The 24785-nt window shown below is 39.0% G+C and overlaps 1 protein-coding gene across 2 annotated transcripts in view; it reads right to left on the bottom strand.

Moving 5' to 3' along the window:
• The window catches only part of cep104 (centrosomal protein 104), a 129305-nt gene that overhangs the window by 86245 nt on the left and 18275 nt on the right, over nucleotides 1-24785 (bottom strand). For both annotated transcript variants that reach the window (XM_073031715.1, XM_073031716.1), the window contains exons 8-12: nucleotides 24563-24731; nucleotides 20487-20642; nucleotides 19301-19516; nucleotides 14288-14509; nucleotides 11556-11723 (exon numbers count right to left, since the gene is read on the bottom strand). In XM_073031715.1, the coding sequence (XP_072887816.1) occupies nucleotides 11556-11723; nucleotides 14288-14509; nucleotides 19301-19516; nucleotides 20487-20642; nucleotides 24563-24731 (931 nt within the window). The remainder of the gene's footprint in view (nucleotides 1-11555; nucleotides 11724-14287; nucleotides 14510-19300; nucleotides 19517-20486; nucleotides 20643-24562; nucleotides 24732-24785) is intronic.

The raw sequence follows: 24785 nt of genomic DNA, 5'->3' as shown, positions 1-24785 counted from the left end.
GACAGAATTATGCATCCCTTAGTAAATTCACAAGCAGCAAGATGAAAATTAAAGGTCATTGAAAGAAATAGCCCATCTAGAATTAGATTAATGGCTTTGGGGGAAGGAATATCTAAAAATATCAAGTGCAGGATAATTAATCAACTATTATGGAGAGCAGTCAAACAATCTGGTCCGTCAAACCTGCTCAACTCTTCAACATAATCATAGCTGGTCCACATGTCAGTTACATTTAGCTCCAAAATGTATCTGCCTTACCTCTCGAGTACATGTAAGATGCTGGGAAAGGTTTCACTGCTAACATAATGGTCTTCCTGTAGAAGCAGTGTTTGGGTTATGGTTAAGAGATAATGGGTGCTTTGGAATGTAGCCATCCAATCAGGGGAACTAGTTTTTGTGTAGTGTGCCTAACACCAATGTGAGCTGGGGTCCTTTGTTTGGCAGGAGATGAAGAGAGGAAATGCTGGAGAGAACTAGTCACAGGATTTGACCTGGTAGAGGACAGTGATTCGATGGAGCAAGGTGGCAAAGTCAACTGAGGATTAGTGAATATCAGTGAAGTGTTGAGCTCCAACTTGTGCACATTTAACTGTTTAATTAAAATGGGCCCTTTTTGTTTGTTTTTTCTTTTCTTTACTAACACATTTAGTTAAGATTCATAAATACAATTTCTTTAATCGCATGCAGTGTGCTGCCTGTTATTTCTTGGCACTGAGCTGTAATAGGGGAGCAAATTACACAACATCCACATAAACCAGGTTTGGGGTGGGAGAACTGTCTCAATCTCACAGGTTTGGTGGGACCAGAGTGTGCATTCCCTAGACTTAACGCAGCCAAAGAAACCCGGGGGGGGGGGGGCTTCCATACAGAATTCCAGAGATTCAGTACAATGAGAAAAACACTCCTGCTTCCTTATCTTGTAATAATTTCCTCATTCAGGATACCTCCATTAGAAGAACCATCTCAACATCTACTTTGCCATGCCCTCTTGGGATTTTGTACCTTTCAACAAGATGAGCCCTCGTCATTGTTAAAACCACAAGTCTAATTTATTTTTTTAAAACACGAGACAGCCTTTTCATCCCAGGAATTAAATTGATGGATCTTTTCAGGACCACCTCGAGTGCTGGCATGTTTTCCTTAAATAAGGGAACCAAAACTGCACATAGTACTTCAGGTTCAGCTCCGCAACAATGCTTCTCTAAACTTCAACTTCCCTAGCAATAAAGGCCTTCCTAACTGCTTACTGCAACTGCGTGCTAACTTCCGAGTTTCAAGCATTAGACAACCCCATTCCTTTGTAGTTTCTCCCTCCAGATCAGGGGTTCCCAACCTTATTTATGCCATGGACCAATACCATTAAAGCAAGGAGTCTGTGGACACAATGTTGAGTACCCCTGCACTAGATGATAGTCTGCCTTTAAGCTTTTTCTACTGCAGTGCAAGACCTCAACACTTTGCCTCATTAAACTCCATTTGCCAAGTTTTTGCAAACTCAACTTATCACCTAAAATTTTAAGCTTATTCAGTTTAATTGACCTGTCATCCTTAATTCTGTTACTGGTGAAATGCTTGCAATTTGTAGCCATCAACATGGTTTGTGAAGGCAAATTATTCCAATACGGAACAGAGAAGCAGAGTGTATAATTTCTTTTGATCAGAATTTCAAACATTCGACACTTTCAAACACATCAAATGAATATTACTATGTAAATGTTTAAGAAATTCTTATATATCAGATAATTCAGATTTATCTCCCTACTGTGACAGATGTAATAATGGAGAAGCTTCATTAATTCATATGTTTTGGACTTGTCCAAATCTTGAAAAATATTGGAAGGAAGTTTTTCAAATTTTTTCCTTACTTTTTAAAGTCAATTTTAAGCCTAACCCTCTGACAGCCCTATTTGGTATTGTTGCAGGATAAGATATTAAGTTGAAGGCATCTGATTTACATATTTTGACCTTTAGTTCTCTTATAGCTAGGAGGATGCTTTTGTTTAAATGGAAAGATGTTCTTCCTCCTACTCATGCTCAATGGCTATGTGACGTTATGTCATGTTCAGATTTAGAGAAGATTCATTGTTCAATTTCTGAATCTCATCATGAATTTCAAACATTGTGGGGACCTTTTCTGAATTATTTTAAAAACCTTCAATTCATTGTTTAAACTCAGATGTTGGCTATTATTAATTTTTATTATATAAGGTATTTACCTTCTTTTCTCCTTAATGAACAGCTTCAACCTTGGTAGGGGTTAGACTCTTTTTCTTTTGTAATAAATTAGTATAGTTCAATATAACTATTGATTAACTTATATGAATACAGGGGAATGTTACTGTTATTATGAACAGATACAATGTAACTGATAGTTTTTTTTAATCTTTTCTGACCTTTTATATATACTTTCTTGTACTCTGTATTGTTCTATGTAGAAAATAATAAAAACACTGGAAAAGAAAAAGGAATTAAAATTGAAAACAAAATGATGCCATATGAAAACAAAATGATGCCACAAATAATGCAATGTTGGTCACATTGCTTGGTGCAGTACACACAATATTCAAATATCTAGGGAGGAGACAATAGCAGACTGACTGGATTCTATTGTTAACACCAAAAACTTGTTTTTATGCAGCATCTTTAATAATTCCAAAACATTTTTAGAGAGATATTATTTCACACAGCACATACCAGATGTAACAGAATCAGAACCAGGATTATCATCTCTGGCATGTGACATGAAATTTGTTAACTTAGCAGCAGTTCAATGCAATACATAATCTAGCACAGAAAAAAATAACAAATAAAATAAAAATAAATAAACAAGTAATAAATAATTACGTATATTGAATAGGTTTTTTAAAAATGTGCAAAAACAGAAATATTGCCCCATCAGCCCTCCTTATCTGCAGATTCAACCAACTGTGGATCGGGAAAACCCGGAAGTTGAGCACTGCTTGCCTCGCGTCTCTTTCATTCGCTACTTGTTTTGTGGGCGAGAGGAAGGAGTTTAAGGCTAGTAAGGGATGGCTGGCTAGCTATGTAAAGTGCTACAGCCTCAAGAACTTAAAGATCACGACAGAACTTAAAGACTCCGAGGCAGCATCAGCGTTCCCAGAAGAGCTACGATGGTACTGTCTGTACTGAGCATATACAGACTTTTTTTTTCTTGTCATTATTCCCTAAACAATACAGTATAACAACTACTTATTGTATTCGGTATAAGTAACCGAGAGATGATTTAAAGTATATGAGAGGATGTGCGTAGGCTATATGCAAATACGCCATTTTATACAAGGTACTTGAGCATCTGTGTTTTTTGGTATCACAGAACCAATCCCCTGCGGATAAGGAGGGCCAAAAAAGTGAGTTAGTGTTCAAAGATTCAATGTCCATTTAGGAATCGGATGGCAGAGGGGAAGAAGCTGTTGCTGAATCGCTGTGTGAGGGCCTTCAGGCTTCTATACCTCCTACCTGATGCTAACGGTGAGAAAAGGGCACGTCCTGGATGCTGGAGGTCCTTAATAATGGACGCTGCCATTCTGACACACCACTCCCTAAAGATGTCCTGGATACTTTGTAGGCTAGTGCACAAAATGGAGCTGTTTAGATTTACAACTTTCTGCAGCATCTTTCGGTCCTGTGCAATAGCCCCTCCATACCAAACAATGATGCATAAAGTTTTTGAGTGTATTTGTTGACATGCCAAATCTCTTCAAACTCCTAATAAAGTATAGCCACTGTCTTGCCTTCTTTATAACTACATTGGCATGCAAAAGTTTGGGCACCCCAGTCAAAATTTCTGCTGTGAATAGCTAATCGAGTAAAAGATAACCTGATTTCCAAAAGCCATAAAGTTAAAGATGACACAATTCTTTAATATTTTAAGCAAGATTACTTTTTTATTTCCATCTTTTACAGTTTCAAAATAACAAAAGGAAAAGGGCCCGAAGCAAAAGTTTGGGCACCCTGCATGGTCAGTACTCAGTAACACCCCCTTTGGCAAGTATCACAGCTTGTAAATGCTTTCTGTAGCCAACTAAGAGTCTTTCAATTCTTGTTTGGGGGATTTTTGCCCATTCTTCCTAGTTCTGTGAGATTCTTGGGCCGTCTTGCATGTACTGCTCTTTTGAGATCTATCCTCAGATTTTCGATGATGTTTAGGTCGGGGGACTGTGAGGGCCACGGCAAAATCTTCAGCTGTGCCTTGAGGTAGTCCACTGTGGATTTTGAGGTGTGTTTAGGATCATTATCCTGTTGTAGAAGCCATCCTCTTTTCATCTTCAGCCTTTTTTTTTTTACAGACGGTGTGACGTTTGCTTCAAGAATTTGCTGGTATTTAACTTATTTCATTCTTCCCTCTACCAGTGAAATGTTCCCCGTGCCACTGGCTGCAACACAAGCCCAAAGCATGATCGATCCACCCCTGTGCTCAACAGTTGGAGAGGTGTTCTTTTCATGAAATTCTGCACCCTTTTTTCTCCAAACATACCTTTGCTCATTGCGGCCAAAAAGTTCCATTTTAACTTGATCGGTCCACAGGACTTGTTTCCAAAATGCATCAGGTTTGTTTAGATGGTCCTTTGCAAACTTCTGACACTGAATTTGGTGGTGAGGATGCAGGAAAGGTTTTCTTCTGATGACTCTTCTGCGAAGGTCACATTTGTGCAGGTGTCGCTGCATAGTAGAACAGTGCACCACCACTCCAGTGTCTGCTAACTCTTCCTGAAGGTCTTATGCAGTCAAACGGGGGATTTGATTTGCCTTTCTAGCAATCTTACAAACAGTTCTCTCGGAAAGTTTTCTTGGTCTTCCAGACCTCAACTTGACCTCCACCGTTCCTGTTAACTGCCATTTCTTAATTACATTACGAACTGAGGAAACGACTACCTGAAAACGCTTTGCTGTCTTCTTATAGCCTTCTCCTGCTTTGTGGGCATGATTTATTTTAATTTTCAGAGTGCTAGGCAGCTGCTGAGAGGAGCCCATGGCTGCTGATTGTTGAGACAAGGTTTGAGCAGTCAGGGTATTTATGAAGCTTTGAAATTTGCATCACCTGGCCTTTCCTAACGATGACTGTGAACAAGCCGTAGCCCTAACAAGCTAATTAAGGTCTGAGACCTTGGTAAAATTTATCTAAGAGCTCAAAACTCTTGGGGTGCCCAAACTTTTGCATGGTGCTCCTTCCCTTTTTTTCCCCACTCTAAAATTGTACAAAAGGAAAATAATCCACTAATCTTGCTTAAAATGTTAAAAAGATTGTTTCATAAGACTTTTGGAGATCAGTTCATCTTCTACTCAAGTATTCATAGTGACAGAAATTTTGACCAGGGGTGCCCAAACTTTTGCATGCCGCTGTACATATGTTACAGATTCTGAAGATGCTAGAAATCCAGGACAACACACACAAAATAGAATGTTTGCCTTCCAACTCAGATCAGCAGGTGGTAGATAAGGGACCCTCATGAAGATTGATGGGGAAAGGATACGAATAATGGAACATAAATATAAACCAGCAGTTCACCACAGGACAGTCTGGCCTTGAACGAAGCTGCTAAAAAAACAAAACAAAGCCTGCCTCTGCTGACAACAACATTCAGTGAAGAGGAAATTCCCACTGAAACCTAGGAAAAGCTAAAGAAGCTACAATTCAACTTATTTATCTTGGCAGCAGCTGCAGTGAAGCGGTATTAAAGTTGCTGACAAGACCCAATGGACTACACATATAAAAAATCATCCTTTCAAAACAAATTCAACATTTGCTTAATTTTTTTTTTAAAGTGGATACGATGGAAGACATTGGTAGCTAGAATTATATGTGCTGTTAAATAATATTTCTGATTATTGTCTCTCACTAAAATAACCAGTGCAAAGGAGGTGGCCAAACTACAAAACCTGTGAGGAAGAATTACAATTATGGACTTGATTTATTCTAAGCAATTGTCCTTAAAAGAATGCAGTACTGTTTATTTTCAGCAAACAAGGAAACTGAACAATAGTTTATTGGTAGCTCAGGTTGAGGGGTTTAACATTGTGGTGTTCAACAAACTTGGCAATTAGCTTGAAGATATTTCATTACCAGTCAAGTTGACATCCTGAACTGGTGATGAAATGTCTGCAAGCTAATTGCCAAGCTCAACAAACACCACAACAATTAACAATTCAGCAAGATTCAAGGCAATAGCCAGTTAACAACTTCGATCTAAATTTACTCTGCCAAACTTGAACCATTGGTTTGTGAAAACGAAGCCAGTATTTAGAACTACCAATCTTCTTGATCTGTACTACATTCTCTCTGAGGCAAAGAGTGACTTGCTTCCTCTCCAGTTGTTGTCTAGAAATAATTGATGAGACCAGTGTGGGATCCACAAACTCTGCCACATATGCATCAAGATACACTTTTGGCTCTTACATTTTGGGACATCACTGTATTCCAGAGTTCAATCCATGGGTTTTCCCAAGGTGTTCCTGTTTCCTCTCACAGTTCAAAGATGTACTGGGTAGGTTAACCAGTCGTTGTAAATTGTCCCATGTTGGGATGGGTTAATCAAGGCTGCTAGGGCAGTGTGACTGAACTGGCTCCATAGCTGTGGCCTGCAGTCATAGGCCTCCTGGACTGGCTTCACTTGTCTCAGCGCTAAATGAGCTCCATGGTCGTGACCTACAGTCATCAGGCTCCTCGACTGGCTTCACTCGCCCTAGCGCCAAACTGGTTCCATGGCTGTGGACGCACTTTTGGGGACTCTGTGGATCATATTGTGTTTTGTTTGCTTTTTTATTATTTGCACGATTTGTTCTTTTTATGCACATTGGGTGCTTGACTATCTTGGTCATCTGGACTTTTTTTTTTAAATGGGTTCTAATGTGTTTCTTTGTTTTATGGCTGCTGGCAAGGAGGCAAATCCCAAAGTTATATGTAGTATATGTTACTTTGATAATAAATCTACTTTAAACTTTGAACATGGTGGGTATGCTTTGCTGGCGCCAGAAAGTGTGGCAATTCTTATGGGCTGCCCTGAACATCCTTAGATTGTGTTGATTGTTAACGCAAAAGGTGTATTTGACTGCATCCGTATGTTTATATAAATGAATCTGGAAAAAAATCTTGATTTTGGCATCAAACTGATACTTGGCTGCCCCCTACTGGCAATTACAAAATACATTAATTATAAATGAATAGAGTGTAACTTCAAAGTTACATAAATTTGGAATTCAGAAATAATGATGTAAAAATTTGAGAAATAAAATAAAATTCACTCCAACAGAACTTGTGTGTGTGGGGAGGCAGAAGCAGCAAATTTTTTCAGCTCTTTCTTGACAGATACACAGATGAAGTGCTGATGAGGTTGGTTATGAAATATCAACTCTTGCCAGAGGACTGACATGGAACTACTTCAATTTGCCTACCATCACAACAGGTCAACAAAAGACACCATTTCACTGGCTCTTCACTCAGCCCTGAAATATCTAACATTCTTCACTGACTACAGCTCTGCATTCAATACTATCATCCCTCAAAACAAATCAATAAGTGCCAAGACCTATATGCTTCAATATCTCCTTGTGCAACTGGGTCCTCAATTTCAAAAACTTGCAGACCCCGGTCAGTTTGGAGCATGAAAGTGCCATCACAAAGAAAGGATGTCAGCACCTCTACTTCCTTAGAGGTTTGCACAGATTCAACATGTCATCTATAACTTTAACAAATTTCCATGGAGAGCATCCTGACTGATTACATCATGGCCTGATATGGAAACACAGATGCACAAGAACAGAAAAGCCAATAAAAAGTTGTGATACAGACCATTCCATCAAAGGAAAAGCCTTCCCCACCACTGAGCACATCTACAAGGAATGCTGCCACAGGAAAGTAGCATCCATTACCAATGACAAGAAACTACCTAGGCCATGCTTTCTTCTCGCTGCTGCCATCAGGTGGTACGACTGCCTTAGGTTTCATACCACCAGGTCCAGTTACAGTTATTATCCTTCAACTGTGAGGTTCCTAAAACAACACAGATAACTTCACTCACCTCAACACAGAACTGATCCCACAACCTATGGACTTGCTTTCAAGAACTCTGCAACTCATGTTCTCAGTTTTGTCTGATCTATTTTTTTATTTATTGTATGTGTACAGTTTGTCTTGTTCACATTGGCTGTTTGTCAGTCTTTGCGTGTAGTTTTTCACTGATTCTACTGCATTTATTTTTTCTACTGTGAATACTTGCATGAAAATGAATCTCAGAAGTATATGGTGACATATACATAGCTTGATAATAAATTTTACTTTGAACTTTGATATGGCTTCAATGCAAACTATTTCCTTGGAATACAATCCACCCATTCAGTAACAGAATTTACCTGTTGTCACCTTAAAAAGTAATTTCCCTTCCATTACATCTTCCATGCCATTTACCATATTTCTTGGTTATATTAGTTTTTGGACCATAAACATTGTTCCTCTGCTTTACAAGAAAGGCATTTTAATTTCCCCAATGCATTCTGGGAGCCAATAAAACTGAGAAAAATCAAATATTAGATTGTTCAGCATCCAGCTCACTTATTAGTGAGCATGAGCAAGCAATCCAGAATGCCAGCAGGGTGTATGGCTGCAACACTTCCTAGAGTCTGAAGAACATCTGGGGCTCAAAGATGTGGACCTGATGTGCCGCGATCCTGAATACTTACAAATTTCCTGCTCTTTCTGAACTCACCAGGTTCACTGCAAAATCTATTATACTTCTGTATAGCATGTTTTTAAAAAGCTAATAAAAGGTGTTTGATGTTTTAAATAACAGAGTAGTTCAGATAATCTGCTAGTCCAGCACCAAAGTATGGAGTATGCAAGATTATTGGAGTTTTACATCATGGAAGGTAGCTCCAGCAACTTCACAATTCAGTATGCAGAAATCAAAGTTGCAATTCATTCTTCAATGAATTGAAAATTACAAAACAACCAGTTGATTTTGATGGTATCAAATAATATACTCCAAGTAACCTACATTATTCTGGGTGACTATTTAATCTAGGGGATTGAAAATATATAATTTTGCAAGAAGAAAGTTAATTGAAGATGAGTCTATAAAAGTAAATATATTAGGATGCCTAGGAATGCAAAGTTAATGATGATTAGATAGGACCAGCTATGATCCAACTGAGTGACAAGAGTGGGCTGAAAGCACATTTTAGCCCAACAGTGGTTCTTGGTTCTTTTTTCTTCTTACCCTCAGAACTTAGGAACAGATACTGATAACAAATAATTTTGGTTAATTTTAAACCTCATCCTTCTTAAGACTACCATGTTTCTCAATTTACCCACTTTGCTCAAAAAGACTCAGCCTGTCCAAATCTCTCTTTGTAACTGAAGTCCTGCAATCCAGACAACATTCTTATGAATCTTTTCTGCATCCTCTCCAACTTATCACATCTTTCCTACAGTGTGGCAATTAGAACTGCACAACATTAATCCAAGTGCCACCAGTCAATATTTTGAACACTTTGTAAAACTGCAAAATGAAATCCTTACTCTTTTGCACTCAGTCTCAACTGATGAAGGCAAGCATGACACATGCCATTTTCACCACCCTACCTACCCATGTTGCTACTTTTAGTGAATCATGAGCTTTTACACACAGGTCTTTATTCAGAATTTCCCGGGACCTTGCCATTAACTCCATGTCCTGTCTTGGTTTAACTTCCCAAAAGCATCATTTTAAATTTGTACAAATTAAGTATTATCTGCCAACCTTTGCCCATTTTCCCAGCTGATCAATATTCTGATGTAACTATAGTCAACCTTCTTCAAATTTCACAACACCTCCAATTTTATGTTTAAATCCTACTGAAGCTTCATGTCTTTTAGAGCCATTTGACAAAGTTTCTCATGGGATGCTGACACAAATTCCTGTTGAAAATCAATATATAAATTCCAGAGATAAATGTTGCGGTTCAGCGATCATCCTCCCCCAGTAATAAGCTTCCACGGTTGTTGACTGTGCATGTACTGTGGTACTAGAAACTTGCTGACCCTTTAGAATGTTCTTTATTTCTGCATAGATATGATCTAAAATTTGATCAGATTTCACGTTGATCAGTCCTGCACATCGGCTTGGAGGAATTTTAGTCCATTCCTTCTCACAAAACTGCTTCAACTCTGAGCTGTTGGTAGGCTTCCTTACACGGAACTACTTGCTTCAGGTCTTTCCATAACATTTCTATAGGCTTAAGGTCAGGACGTTGACTCAGCCATTCCAAAACATGAAATTTCTTCTGCTTTAACCATTCATTGGTAAACTGACCTGTGTGTTTAAGGTTGTTGTCTTGCTGCATGACCCACTTTCTCTTGAGTTTCAGTTCACGGATAGATACCCTGACATTTTCCTGTAGAATTTGCTGGTACAATTCAGAATTCCTAGTTCCATCAATGATGGAAAGCCATCTTGGTCTTGAGGCAGCAAAGCAAGCCCAAACCATGACACTGCCACCACCACATATTACAGATGGGATGAAATTCTGATGCTGGAATGCAGTGTTTGCTTTTCTCCAAGCAAAACACATCTTATTTTAGCCAAAATGTTCTATTTTGGACTCATCCATCCACAGAACATTCTTCCAATAGCCTTCTGGCTCATCCACATGGTCTTTAGCAAACTTTAGATGAGCAGTATTGTTCCTCTTGGAAAACAGTGGCTTTCTCCTTGCAAAGCTTCCATGCACATTGTTTGCCTGATGTTACGCTCATGAACACTGACGTTAGCCAATGCAAGAGAGGCCTGTAGTTCCTTAGATGATCCTTGTGAGCTCCTGGAATATTGCACACCTTGCTCTTAAAGTGATTTTTGTTGGTTGACCGCTCCTGGGGAGAGTAGCAATAATGTTGAATTTCCTCCATTTGTACACCATTCTACCTGTGAATTGGTGGAGCCCAAACTCTTTAGAAATGGTTTTGTATCCTTTTCCAGCCTGGTGAGCATCAACAACTTTTTTTTCTGAGGTCCTCAGAGATCTCCTTTGATCAAGGCATGGTACACTTTCAAACACCTGTGCAATAAAGATCAAACTTTGATAGTGAAGACCCAGGTTTATGTTCTTTATATGGGCAGGCTATCCCACACTCACACCTGATTGTCATTCCACTGGTTGAAGTACCTGACTCTAATTTCCTCTTTTAATGAACTGATAATCCTAGAGGTTCACATACCTCTTCCAACAAATACATGTAATATTGGATCATTTTTCTCAATAAATAAATGAACAAGCATAATGTTTTTTGTGTTATTTATTTATTTGGGTCCTCTTTATCTAGTTTTAGGACAGTGAAGATCTGATCATATTTTAGGTCACATTTATGTAGAAATAGGGAAAATTCTAAATGGTTCACAAACTTTCTAGCACCACTGTAACTGAAAAGCCATATGCAAATACACTGAAATGCATTGGTGAAACCACAGCACAAGAATAATTTCAGGAAGAAGTGTCACTGTCAGAGTCAGATGGAGTCAAAAAAAAGTAATTTTAGCTGAAGAGTATGATCAGTGTTCAGTACTTACAGATGATACTTTATCCTTAATCGCTCTACGAACAAGGAAGATTGCTGCTCGTAACATATTCTTTAGCTCATCCTTAGTTAGATCATCAGAAACAGTGGAAAGCTTCTTATAAACAGCCAGCAAAGCATCTTCCCTATACGACCAAGTTTTTGAATAGGCACCAGCCACCTTTGACAAACAAAATATTTGAACAGAAATATACAAAAGGTATTGAATGAGTTAACAGAAATTATGAATAGATTGAAAATTATGCTACTCTATCTGTCTGCAGTAACTATAGAGATTCTACCCATACACAGCTTCCATGACAATGGAACCACTAGTATTCTTTACAATGATTAGAAACACTGAGGATCATAATGTTCTGACATAGTAGAATTTTGATAATCTAATTCCATTTGCTTCCAAATCCTGAAGGTCAGACATCTAGCTCATGCATTCCTGATGAAGGGTCTTGGCCCGAAATGTTGGCTACTCTTTTCTCACGGATGCTGCCTGACCTGCTGAGTTCTTCCAGCGTTGTGTACGTATTCTTAGCTCGTGCTCATGCTTGTCTGGACAGCAAGGAGGACGTGTGGTCAAAGCAGAGGTTGGGAGTATGGCCAGAGTTTGATCTACACTGTGGACTGGGTTTATGGCAAACCAAGATAAAGATTCAGAACATCAGGGTTTCAGAAATATGGATAAATTTGCAGCTGCAGTCAGGGTCTGGAGTATTTGCATCTTTCTCACAACACTTAAAATTTTTAGGTTTACTGGAAATTATACACTATTACATACCATAGACACTAAATATGTTATTTATTATTATATGACTATGTTTGGTATTAACATCCAATACCCAGAAAATCTGCTAATCTCACAAGACCATAGTTTTACTGTTTAACCTGATGTACAGGATATGCTCATGCACCAGATGATCTATATAATTATACAATTAATCTATATAATTAATATTATCATTCCTGAAGCAGGTAGCCACCTCAAATTCCGGTCCTCCTCTGAGGTAAACTAAACAATCAGATAAGGTGCAATCAAAATGATGCCAATACTGATGAGGAGGTGGTCCATTGGGAGACTTTAAGTGTAAAAATATATGTACCCGATGACCAGCAATGCTACAACCTCAATCTATTCAATTGTTGGAAAAATATGATCAAAACAGAATATATAAACCATTATTTTTCCTGCATCCAGTACCGATGGAGTCGGTTATTAGCAGTTCTGGATTTGTTACCAGGGATGTAATGCTGAGACTTTATAAGGCATTAGTCAGACCACATTTGGAGTGTTAGGAGCAGCTTTGGGCCTTATATCAAATAAGGGATGCTTTGAAACACTTCCTTTGTTTCATATGGTACCATTCACAAAGTTCACCTACTTCCAATTTGAGTAATATATCTCACCTTTCCCCCATTAGTAGGGTCGGGCTCTGAATCAGTGGGGCTTGGTTATTTTGGGGGAGGGTCAAACTGATGACCTGGATCTCTTCAGAGGGCCCTAGCATGGACACAGAACGCCATCTCCCTGCGTGGTCTCCCCACAGTCACTCAGACTGCTCTACGGTCCTGTATCGTCATGGAGTCCGGTGGAGGAGTGCCAACTTCCTGGAGTTGGGTTACAGAACTGATCTGCCCACTGACCCCATTCTGGATACGACCCAGAGGAGTTTCAATGACCCCAGACTCATTTCAGAGGTGGGGAAATCTCCAGGGAGTTGTGGGAGTCTGCAGACATCATCATTCACCAATTAGTGGGATAAATTAATCGTTGCCATGGTAATGTAACAGCACATCACTATTACAGCTCGGGGCGCCAGAGTTCAATTCCAGCGTCATCTGTAAGGAGTCTCTGTCCGTCCTCCCCATGGAATGAATGGGTTTTCCCTGGGTTCTCCGGTTTCCTCCCACAGTCCAAAGACGTATCGGGTGGGTCAATTGGTCATTGTAAATTATCCCATGATGACGATCGGCTTTTTCGGGATTGTCGAGCGTCGCAGAGGCTGTGTGGCCAAAGGGTCAGAAGGCCCTACTCCATGTTTTATTGCCAAATAGATAAATAAATAAGAGAGATTTAAACTTTTGTTGAATGTCACGAAACAGGAATAAACCTGGAAACTACAGTGTTGAACGACCTGCCTGAGCAAGTGGTGGATGCCTTTTCAATTTCAATGTTCAAGAGGAGTTTGGTTGGTATATGGATGGAAGAGATGGACATCTATGGTCTGGGTAAGGCAGTTTAAATAGTTCAGCATGGACTGGATGGGCCAAAGGGCCTGTTTCTGTGCTGTAGCTTTCTGTGACTCTCATTCTATTCCATTCTTTGATTTAATTTTCAAGTTGTGCCTGACTCATCTGATCTAATTAATCTTCAGAGGTCTCCAATATCTGGATGACCTTCACCAGTTTTATTTCCTTTGTCTCACTCCCATCTGTTTTCCAGTCTCTTTGTTCTCCTCAACTACTACCCTATATACTTTCCCTACAAAGCATTTGCACTTCTCTTTCCTTTTCTGATAAAGGGTCAACCACACAAATTGCAATTCCATTTCTCTCCTCAGAGCCACATGACCTGAGTATTTCAGAAATTTCTAGTTTATTGAAATTGCTACTCGTTTCAAGCTCTTGTCTAAAAATCAAAATCTCACCAGTAATAGAATGCATTTCCAAAAATAATAATAGCCAATATCACATAATACTCATTTATCTACAAATGTTGGAGGAAATACTCACCAGAGCCTCTCCAAATAACTCAACGGCAAAACTAGCTTCTCTGAAAGCTTTCTCTGTTAGTGGCTCTGGTTCTCCAGTAATCCCATTTCCTGATGTAGGCAAAGGGTCTGTGTTTTTAGCAAGATTCTCATTAATGTCTAGCTGGGGAACACTGTACAATTCTGAAGGCTTGCGTTGAGCTGGCAGGGGTCTCTCATCATAGGGAAGTGAGCTTGCATCCACCTACAGAAAGAAAGTGAAAACAGGAATGTGATGGTTGGACTTGTGTTTATGTTCTTCTTGTGACTTCTCCTTATATGATCCTGTGATGCTTATGCAAGCTTTTCATTGTACCTGTGCATAGATGTACCTGAGCATGTGATTATGAACTAGAGTAACTTTGATGAAGACTCAGGGCCTGTTTCTATGCTGTTCCATGTTATATGCCTCTATAACCCTACAACTCATATTCTCAGTATTCTTTATTTACTTATTTATTTGTTTTTGCACATTGGCTGTATGTCAGTCTGTGTGTAGGTTTTCACTGATTCCATTGTATTTCTCTTCTACTGTAAATGCCTGCAAAAAATGAATCTCAAGATAGTATGTGGTGATTTGCAGTGCCTATAAAAAGCATTCATTCCCTTGGAAGTTTTCATGTTTTGTTGTTTTACAACATTGAATCACAGTGGATTTAATTTGACATTTTTGACACTGATCAACAGAAAAATACTCTTTCATGTCAAAGTGAAAATAGATCTCTACAAAGTGATTTAAATTAATTACAAATATAAAACACAAAATATTTGATTGCACAAGTATTCACCCCCTTCAAGTCAGTATTTAGTAGATTCACCTTTGGCAACAATTACAGCCTTGAATCTGTGTTAATAGGTCTCTATCAGCTATGCACATTTGGACATTGCAATTTTCCCCCATCCTTCTTTACAAAACTGCTCAAGCTCTGGAGATTGCATGGGGATTGTGAGTGAACAGCTCTTTCTCAAGTCCAGCCACAGATTCTCAATTGGATTGTCGTCTGCACTCTGCCTTAACCACTCCAGGACATTAACTTTGTTGTTTTTAACCCATTCCTGTGCACCCTGGCTTTATGATTTGGGTAATTGTCTTGCTGGAAAACAAATCTTCTCCCAAGTCGCAGTTCCCTTATAGAGTGCATCAGGTTTTCCTCCAAGATTTCCTTTTATTTTACTGCATTCATTTTACTCTCTATCTTCACAAGCATTGTAGGGCCTGCTGCAGTGAAGCATCACCACAGCATGATGCAGCCACCACCAGGCTTCACGGTATGGATGGTGTGTTTTTGATGATGTGCAGTGTTTGGCTTATGCCAAACATAGTGTTTAGTCTGAAAAAGATCAATTTTGGTTTCATCAGACTATAGAACCTTTTCAGGCTGACTTCAAAGTCTCCCATGTATCTTCTGGTAAACTCTAACCAAGATTTCATGTGCGTTTTTTTCCAACACTGGCTTTCTCTTTGTCTCTCTCCCATAAAGCTGTGATCAGTGAAGCACATGGGCAATAGTTGTTGTCTGCACAGCCTCTACCATCTCAGCCACTGAAGCTTGCAACTCCTTCAGAGTTATCATCAGTCTCTTGGTGGCCTCCCTCACTAGTCCCCTTCCTGCACGACCACTCAGTTTTTGAGGATGACCTGCTCTAGGTAGATTTACAGCCGTGGCATATTTTTTTCCATTTCTTGATGATTGACTTAACTGTACTCCAAAGGATTTTCAGTGACGTGGAAATTTTCTTGTATCCATCTTCTGACATGTGCTTTTCAATACCTTTTCCTGAAGTGTTCTTTTGTCTTCATGGTGTAGTTTTTGCCAGGATACTGACTCACCAGCAGTTGGAATTTCCAGATACAGGTGTATTTTTACTACAATAAATTGAAACACCTTGACTGCACATGTCTCCAAAAACAAATTTCCATTAAATTAATTATGTGACTTCTAAAACCAATTGTTGGCACCAGTGATGATCTGGTGTGTCATATTAAAGGGAGTGAATACTTATGCAATCAATTATTTTGTTTTATATTTGCAATTAAGATCTCTTTGTAGAGAAATGTTTTTACTTTTACCCAAGAGTTGCTTTCTATTGATCAGTGTCAAAAAAGCCAAATTAAATCCAGTGATTCAATTACATAAAACAATAAAACATGAAAATTTCATTGGGGGGGGGAGGTTAATACTTTTTATAGGCACTGTATACAGTATGTACCTAGACAATAAAGTTAATTTGAACATTTGAGCTCAAGCCTCAACACCACCAAGGACATCTTCAACATGTAGTGCTTTATGAAGGCGGCATTAAGAACCCTCACCAAACAGCACATGCCCTCTTCTCATTGCTACCATCGGGGAGGTGGTACAGGAGCCTAATGACCCAGACTCAACCCTTTATGAATAGCTTATTCCCCTTGCCATCGCATTTCTGAATAGTTGATGAACACTACCTTGTGTTCGGTTTTTGTACAGTTTAGTTATTGTAACTTACAGTAGCTTCTCTTGCACTACTGCCGCCACAAGACAATGAATTTCACATTCATATATCAGTGATAATAAACCTGATTATTTTAAAATAAATCTGTCCAGATTAATTTCCTTTGATATGTCAACACATTTGACAATGGGAGAGTAAAACAGAACCTCTTGGAGCATTAGCAACGTCAGTGGTGTTAATATCAAATATATCACAATCATATTACATTAATTTGAAGACTGCAATTCCAGGCTCCAGCAATCTAACCTGTCTAAGTATTTTCATTCCTTCTTTCAAAGGCCAGGGTTTGAAAGTGCTGCTCTGGGGGGTTTAAACTAGATTTGCAGGGGGAGGGGAACCAGAGTGTTAGAGCAGATAGTGACGTGGAGGAGGATAAAGGTCATGCGAGAACTGCACGTATAGTGCATGGAGTAAAACCAGATCTAACATATAAAGAGGCTTTGAGGAAAGAGAAGCAGAATAAAGGGTGCAAAGGTAATAAGGTAGAAGGGCTAAAGTGCCTGTACTTCAATGCAAGAAGCATCAGGAACAAAGGTGATGAACTGAGAGCTTGGATACATGCATGTAATTATGATGTAGTGGCCATTACAGAGACTTGGCTGGCACCAGAGCAGGAATGGATTCTCAATATTCCTGGATTTCAGCGCTTTAAAAGGGATGGGGGGGAGGGGAGGAAAGGCAGCATTACTATTACAGCTACAGAAAGGGTGGGTAGTGTAGCGGGATCCTCTTTTGAGATAGTATAGGTGGAAGTCAGGAACAGGAAGGGAGCAGTTACTCTATTAGGAGTATTCTATAGGCCCCCTGGTAGCAGCAGAGATACTGAGGAGCAGATTGAGAGGCAGATTTTGGAAAGGAGCAAAAATAACAGGGTTATTATCATAGGTGACTTTAACTTCCCTAATATTGATTGGCACCTGATTAGTTCCAAAGATATAGGCGGGGCAGAGTTTGTTAAGTGTGTCCAGGACGGATTCCTGTCACAGTATGTTGACAGGCCAACTAGGGGGAGTGCCATACTAGATCCTGTATTACGTAATGAACTGGATCAGGTTACAGATCTCTCAGTGGGTGAGCATCTGGGGGGGTAGTGACCACTGCTCTCTGGCCTTTAGCATTATCATGGAAAAGGATAGAATCAAGAGAGAACAGGAAAATTTTTAATTGGGGAAGGACAAATTATGAGGCTATAAGGCTAAAACTTGCGGGTGTGAATTGGGATGATGTTTTTGCAGGGAAATGTACAATGGACATGTGGTCGATGTTTAGAGATTTCTTGCACGATGTTAGGGATAAATTTGTCCCGGTGAGGAAAATAAAGAAGGAATCATGGGTGACAAGTGAGGTGGAAAATCTAGTCAGGTGGAAGAAGGCAGCATACATGAGGTTTAGGAAGCAAGGATCAGATGGGTCTATTGAGGAATATAGGGTAGCAAGAAAGGAGCTTAAGAAGGGGCTGAGGAGAGCAAGAAGGGGGCATAAGAAGGCATTGGTGAGTAGGGTAAAGGAAAAGGATTTTCACTTTTACAAAAAAAAAGACACGCGCTTTATAAGTGTGTTTACCCCGAGAAAGACTATGATGACCGTGAAGCCTTGTGCAGGCAGTTGAGCGCGCATGTGTGTACGTGCACACACATGTACATACGTATGCCTGTCCGTGCCGATTTTCTTTTTCTCCAAATCGATTTTGGCTCACTGTCTTCCCAATTTTGATAAATAAAACTACACCGTACCTACAATATTTCTACTTTATATAGCTGTATATTTATCATATCATTCCTGATTTTGCTACATGTTAGTGTTATTTGGTATGATTTGGTAGGTTATTTTTTGGGTCTGGGAATGCTCAAAAATTTTTCCCACATAAATTAATGGTAATTGCTTCTTCGCTTTACGGCATTTCGGCTTACAAACGGTTCCACAGGAACTCTCCACCTTTGGATAGCGGGGGAAACCTGTACTAAGTCCAGTTCTGGTTGCCTCACTATAGGAAGGATGTGGAAGCATTGGAAAGGGTACAGAGCAGATTTACCAGGATGCTGCCTGGTTTAGAGAGTATGCATTATGATCATAGATTAAGGAGCTAGGGCTTTACTCTTTGGAGAGGAGGAGGATGAGAGGAGACATGATGGAGGTATACAAGATATTAAGAGGAATAGATAGAGTGGACAGCCAGCGCCTCTTCTCCAGGGCACCACTGCTCAATACAAGAGGACATGGCTTTAAGGTTTGAGGTGGGAAGCTCAAGGGGGATATCAGAGGAAGGTTTTTTTACTCAGAGAGTGGTTGGTACGTGGAATGCACTGCCTGAGTTAGTGGTGGAGGCAGATACACTAGTGAAATTTAAGAGACTACTAGACAGGTATATGGAGGAATTTAAGGTGGGGAGTTATATGGGAGGCAGGGTTTAAGGGCTGGCACAACATTGTGGGCCGAAGGGCCTGGACTGAGATGTACAATATTCTATGTTCTATTAAAACTTACGTTAAAACATGAAGCATACCTTTGGAGAAGGTAACCTGACAGGTGGGGCAGGAGAATGCAGTGGTGTAGGAGACACCACAGAGGTCTGGTATTGTAGATCAGAATTTGCTTGGTGTGCTTCTTCCAGATGGGCTTTCACAGATGCCTGTTCAAATTCTACTCCCAGATCCTTTGGTTGTTGAAGCTTACTGGGGTGATTCACTGGTTCAAGAGGAAACTCTGGAAGTTTTCGAATCTGTACAGTCGAAACATCATTAATTTCTAAACTAATAAATATTAGAACTCATGGAGTCATCTGGTCAACTATAATTACTTTCTTCATGACAAGATGAACTCTAGCATGTTAAATTCTTTTAATAATAAAAGATACAGTAAAATATTTAACATCAACTATCCTGATTCTTAATTGTGATTCACGGTACATCTAGCTCAGAAAGAAGACGACTTACTCAGGGACGACAAAAGCACAAGACTTGGATTTACTGAGTGACCCTTACAATTCCACTTAACAGCCAATAAAATGCTTTTACTGCCATAATGCTGAAACTACACAAATTCACCAAAACAGAACATTGTGGAACTAGCAAAAACAAAAACGTACTCTTTCTGATGTATCACTGGTTACTTCACTGTCTCCTGTACAGGCTCCAATGCATAGGATCAAAAAAGCTGCTCAGGATTGCACACACAGCCAGCTCCATCAAGAGCACTAGCCTCCCTACCAAGGACATCTTCAGAAGGTGGTGCCTTCAGGCGGGGCCATTCAAAACATGCCCTCTTTTCATTACCTCCATTCAGGAGGTGGTACAGAAGCCTTAAGACACACACTCAACAATTCAGAAACACCTTCCTCTCTTCTGCCATCAGATTTATGAACCCATTATCTCAATCTTTACACTTTTTTTTTACCCCTTTGCCATCAGATTTCCCATCAGTCCATAAACTCTTAACATTTCTTATCGTAATGTATAGTCATCTTGTACATTTTGCCTGCCACAAAGCACATTTCACACCATACATCAGTGATAATAAACCTGATTCTGATTCAAAGATTCATGAGCATCTTCCAGAAGTAATTTCCAATCTCTTTTCAATTGAACATGAAAATGGAAACAAAAATCATACTGGTAAACTGGCTTAAGGAGCTAATTACCTGCTTGAAAATGTTACTAAAATTTAATTTTGTGTGCAGAATTTATACTGACCATTCCCATGTCCAACAGATTGTGCAGCTCCAGTTGCTTGTAAACTGTCATTCTATAATCATCCATTTGTAGTTTCTTCTGCTTCGCCAGATCATAGTCCTCTTTCTCTATGGCACATCGCTTTTCCACCTCATAACGGCCTAGACGTTCTCCAACCTGAATAACAAATTTGAACAATTTAAAAATAAACATTTACATAACTAATTTTCAAAGCAATTCTTAAAATTACTTCTACAATAATATAAATATAATGATCATGCTGGACTTTAATTGTCCCAACTTTTTTCTTCAGACCCAATAAAAAGCTAAATTCAAAATTCTGATTTTTTTTTTGAAGTTCTGTATTATCTTTTGCATGGTTGTCCAGCAAAATTGAACTTACTTTTCAAATATTCAAAATCTACAGCATTTTTGTAATAATTACTCACTACCTGGTTTAACAATTTTGAAAATACCTAACACTAAAAGATGGCAGTACAGGAAAGGAAATGATCAATACTGAGCCAAAAATAAGGTGACTTTGCATTCAGAGATTATTTTCATCTGTATTTGGATCTTACCAACGCTAAGTATCAGGGCTTTTCCCCCTGAATCAACACGCAAAACATAACTTTAATTTTTAAAACTCATCAGATTAAATCAGAATTATAAAATAAACAGGTTTTAATTATAATATGCTCTTTATAGACCAGTGTTGAATGATACTGGTGGCAGCGTTAGCTGCACATCTTTGCATATTATATTTAGCCACCTGCAAGGCGAGGGAGAAAATGCTCCCCTTAGTCGAACTCTTCAACCACAAGTAACATCTCAACGGAACAGCAGGGTGTCAAAATAGATAACCTTACTTTTGAACTTTGGCTTCCAGGAGCCAATGAAGTAATTAAAAATTATCAAATTCAAAATGGATTTTCTAGAACATAGACAGGATAACACCTTCAATCTGATAACATCATTTTCCATTTTGTTGCAATTCAATCTTTTTAATCTAATATTACACAGAAACTCTTCCACTCTATATGTAGGATGTCTGAATTCTTGATTATTTGGCAATACCTAGAATGTGGCTCAGGCAGAGAGGCTGTGTTGAACTGACAACAGTATTCCCTGCATATATACAAGTCAAACCTTGCTTTACAACACAACTGCCTGGTTCACATAATAGATAATCTAGCCACCTTAATGTTATTGTGCTGTTTGTGACATTTCTATAACCCAAAAGTCTGTCACTTTAATTCAAATAGCAATCCAGTGCAAAAGTACTTCATGCCGAATACATATACTTTCCCAAACCTGCCCCAATTTCTGCAATTCATAAATTAATGCAAAGTACAGGGTTTTTTCCCCCAATTTACTCCTCAAAATCTTGTTGGTCAGTGGCATTTTGTATCAATGCTGAATATTGAACAATGTTATCCTGTTGAACAAACACATTATACATGAGACTATCACAGAACGAAAGCATGTCATCCCATCAGTTGAGACCCGCTTTCAATCTTCTTGGAAAGAATGATAAGCTATCAAATTCATTCACAATGAATTACATTACTAATTCCTGGCAGTTCAGGATGGAATTAAAATTATTTTCTTTCAGGGCTTAAATACACCTTAATGAATTGCCGTTGACATTTTTGTCCTCCAAGAACATATTAATACAATTTAAACAGCAATATGTTTGCAAGTGATTGCAGCCTCAGTAAAGGTTAAGTCGATATTTCAGCTGCCAGTTGCACTATCTCCCAACTTTCCCAAATACAGCGGGATTTTAACAAGTGACCTGCAATCTGATTAAACCTGAACAACTTAAAGGTCAGTACAACCACAAAACATTGAAGCATAATGCAACAAAACATTTCACAGCACATCACCAAAGTTCTTGAAAAAATATGATAAGTATATGAAGTACATAACAAAATCATTCTTAAAAGGAGATAGAGAGAAATGAGAGAATTCTAGAGCTTGGGACCTGAGCAGTTAAGCACAGAATTGCCATGGACAGGATGGTAAAAAATACAGTACATGCAAGAAGAGCGAAATAAAGTTGAAACTGCATAAAGATGAAAGGATTAGTTAAGACTATTGAGAAATAAGAAAAGGTAACTGGGGAATGTATTCCTGTGCTTATCCTGCAAAATCCATTACAACTAATAAATTAATTTTCACTGTGCTACAAATGCAATTGCAAATTTACATACACCACAGTCACAGACACAATAGAATGTATGAGAAATTAATCCATTGCAGGATGATTAATTACTGATCAGGATGTGAACAACTCCCCAGCCTTTCTCCCCCACTCCCCAATTTTGATACAAAATTCTACATAACTAAGAAGGGTCTTCTGGTAAGATGGCAGCAGCACCTTCTGCAGGGTCAACAAAAAGTACTACTCTCCTATTTAAATACATTTTTTATGACTGCAAGATCACAAGATCCTGCTAATCAATGAGAACTTAAAGTACTGCAGGTCTACCCATCAGCAAGTTGATCATTGGCAGAGAAAATGAAGAAACTGCACATTGCGTTGTTGTCTGAGTCAAAGGATGCATACAGAGAGTGACTATCTTGGTCACTTTTCTTGTGACCACAAGACCCTTTTTGAACATTGTTAATGTGGAATGCCACTGATTCATTGGCTGAGAGCAGCAGTGGACAGCAAGGAGCTGTGTGGCTTCAGTCGTAGCAAGGATCAGGCCACTAACTGCGGTGTCACCTGCTTACAGCCACCAAGGGAGGTGTCGAAGCCAGTGCACTCCACCTCGTTTGGTGTGGTGCGGCATCGGTGCTGCCTGCCCAGTGTTCGCTCGGCAGAAGATCAGCTCTATTGTGGTTGAGTGCAGAAATCTGCATCATTGATGGATTAAGAGTCTAGACTATACATATTTTTTGCATGGTTGTATCTTATTGATATCCTATATGTGCTTGCTATCTTGTATGTGCAAGGTCTAGGCCTCAAGCCGCTACAGTCAGTGCCCCCCCCCCCCCCCCCCACCATTCTCTTGGCAGAAGACAAACTCTGTTGTGGTCGGCTGCAGATATCCGTGGTTCGAGTCACATCTTTCATTGTGTGCCTGTATCTTACCGATGCACTTATGCGCTTGCTATCTTGTACATGCTATGTGTGCTTTGTGCTGTGTGACAATTGGTACTGTGTTCTACAACTTGGCCGTGGAGCAATGCTGTCTCATTTGGCTGTATTCATGGGTATTTGTGTATAGATAGTCAGAGGGTGGTAAATCTGGAATTTGTTGCCATGAGTGGCTGTGGAGGCCAAGTCATTGGATGCATTTAAGGCAGGGATAGCTAAATTCTTGATTAGCCAAGGCATCAAAGGGTATGGGAAGATGACTGGAAGAATTGGATCAGCCCATGATTGAATGGCGGAGCAGACTCGATGGGCCAAATCGCCTACTTCTGTTCCTATATCTTCTGCTCTTATAGTTGAATGACAATTAAACTTGAATTGAATCTGCAATATGGTCATTTACACTTGAAAGAGAACACCAACATAATAATCTTACTTTAGTATCATCTTGATTATATCTTTAAACCAATCATTCAGATTACTTGAAGTGGAGACGTAATTGACATCATGGCTGATCAAAGCATAGCATTAAAATAGTTGGTTTCAATAAACAGGATGTGCTAAAGGACTACTTCTATCTCTCTAAAACCTACTTCAATTTAAAACTCATTTCAATGAATTATGTTATAAAATTATTTACAAGCATCATTCCCATTAATTCAATTATTTCTGAAATATTGTCACAGTGCAACATCTGTGATGACACCAATTACAGTATGTGAAACCTTCAATTAAATCAATACCATTTTCAGGCACAAATGCCACATCCAATATTGTCTGTAAACAACAGCTATCTACATATTTCAGTAAAATATCTTTAATACAGAAACCTAAAAATTAGTATAGCCTTGATCAACTTTATATTCAAATATCAGACAATTAATGTTGAAAATTTAACTAAAATTCTGAATGTTTGATTTATAAAGCGTAATTAACATGTTGCTGTGATAACGCCACAAATTAGTATATATATTTGAATACCACATTTTACCTTCTGAAGATCAGCTATAGCTTGTTTAAGTTTCTTTGCAAAATCATAGCGCTCATGTTTAACTGCTTCATGTTTCTCTTCATCCAATTTACGTATTATTTGGGCCACCTCAGGATCTTGGTACATATCAAAGGCCAAATCATCCAAGGGCGAGATAACCTCTGACTTACTGAAAACAAAAGTAATGATAACTTGAATAAATCAGAGTTTTTAATAAACTTAA

This window comes from Hemitrygon akajei, chromosome 29, assembly GCF_048418815.1.
Source record: "Hemitrygon akajei chromosome 29, sHemAka1.3, whole genome shotgun sequence".
Lineage (NCBI taxonomy): Eukaryota > Metazoa > Chordata > Chondrichthyes > Myliobatiformes > Dasyatidae > Hemitrygon > Hemitrygon akajei.
Note: the sequence above shows the minus strand (reverse complement) of the source record. Positions and strands in the feature narration are given on the sequence as shown.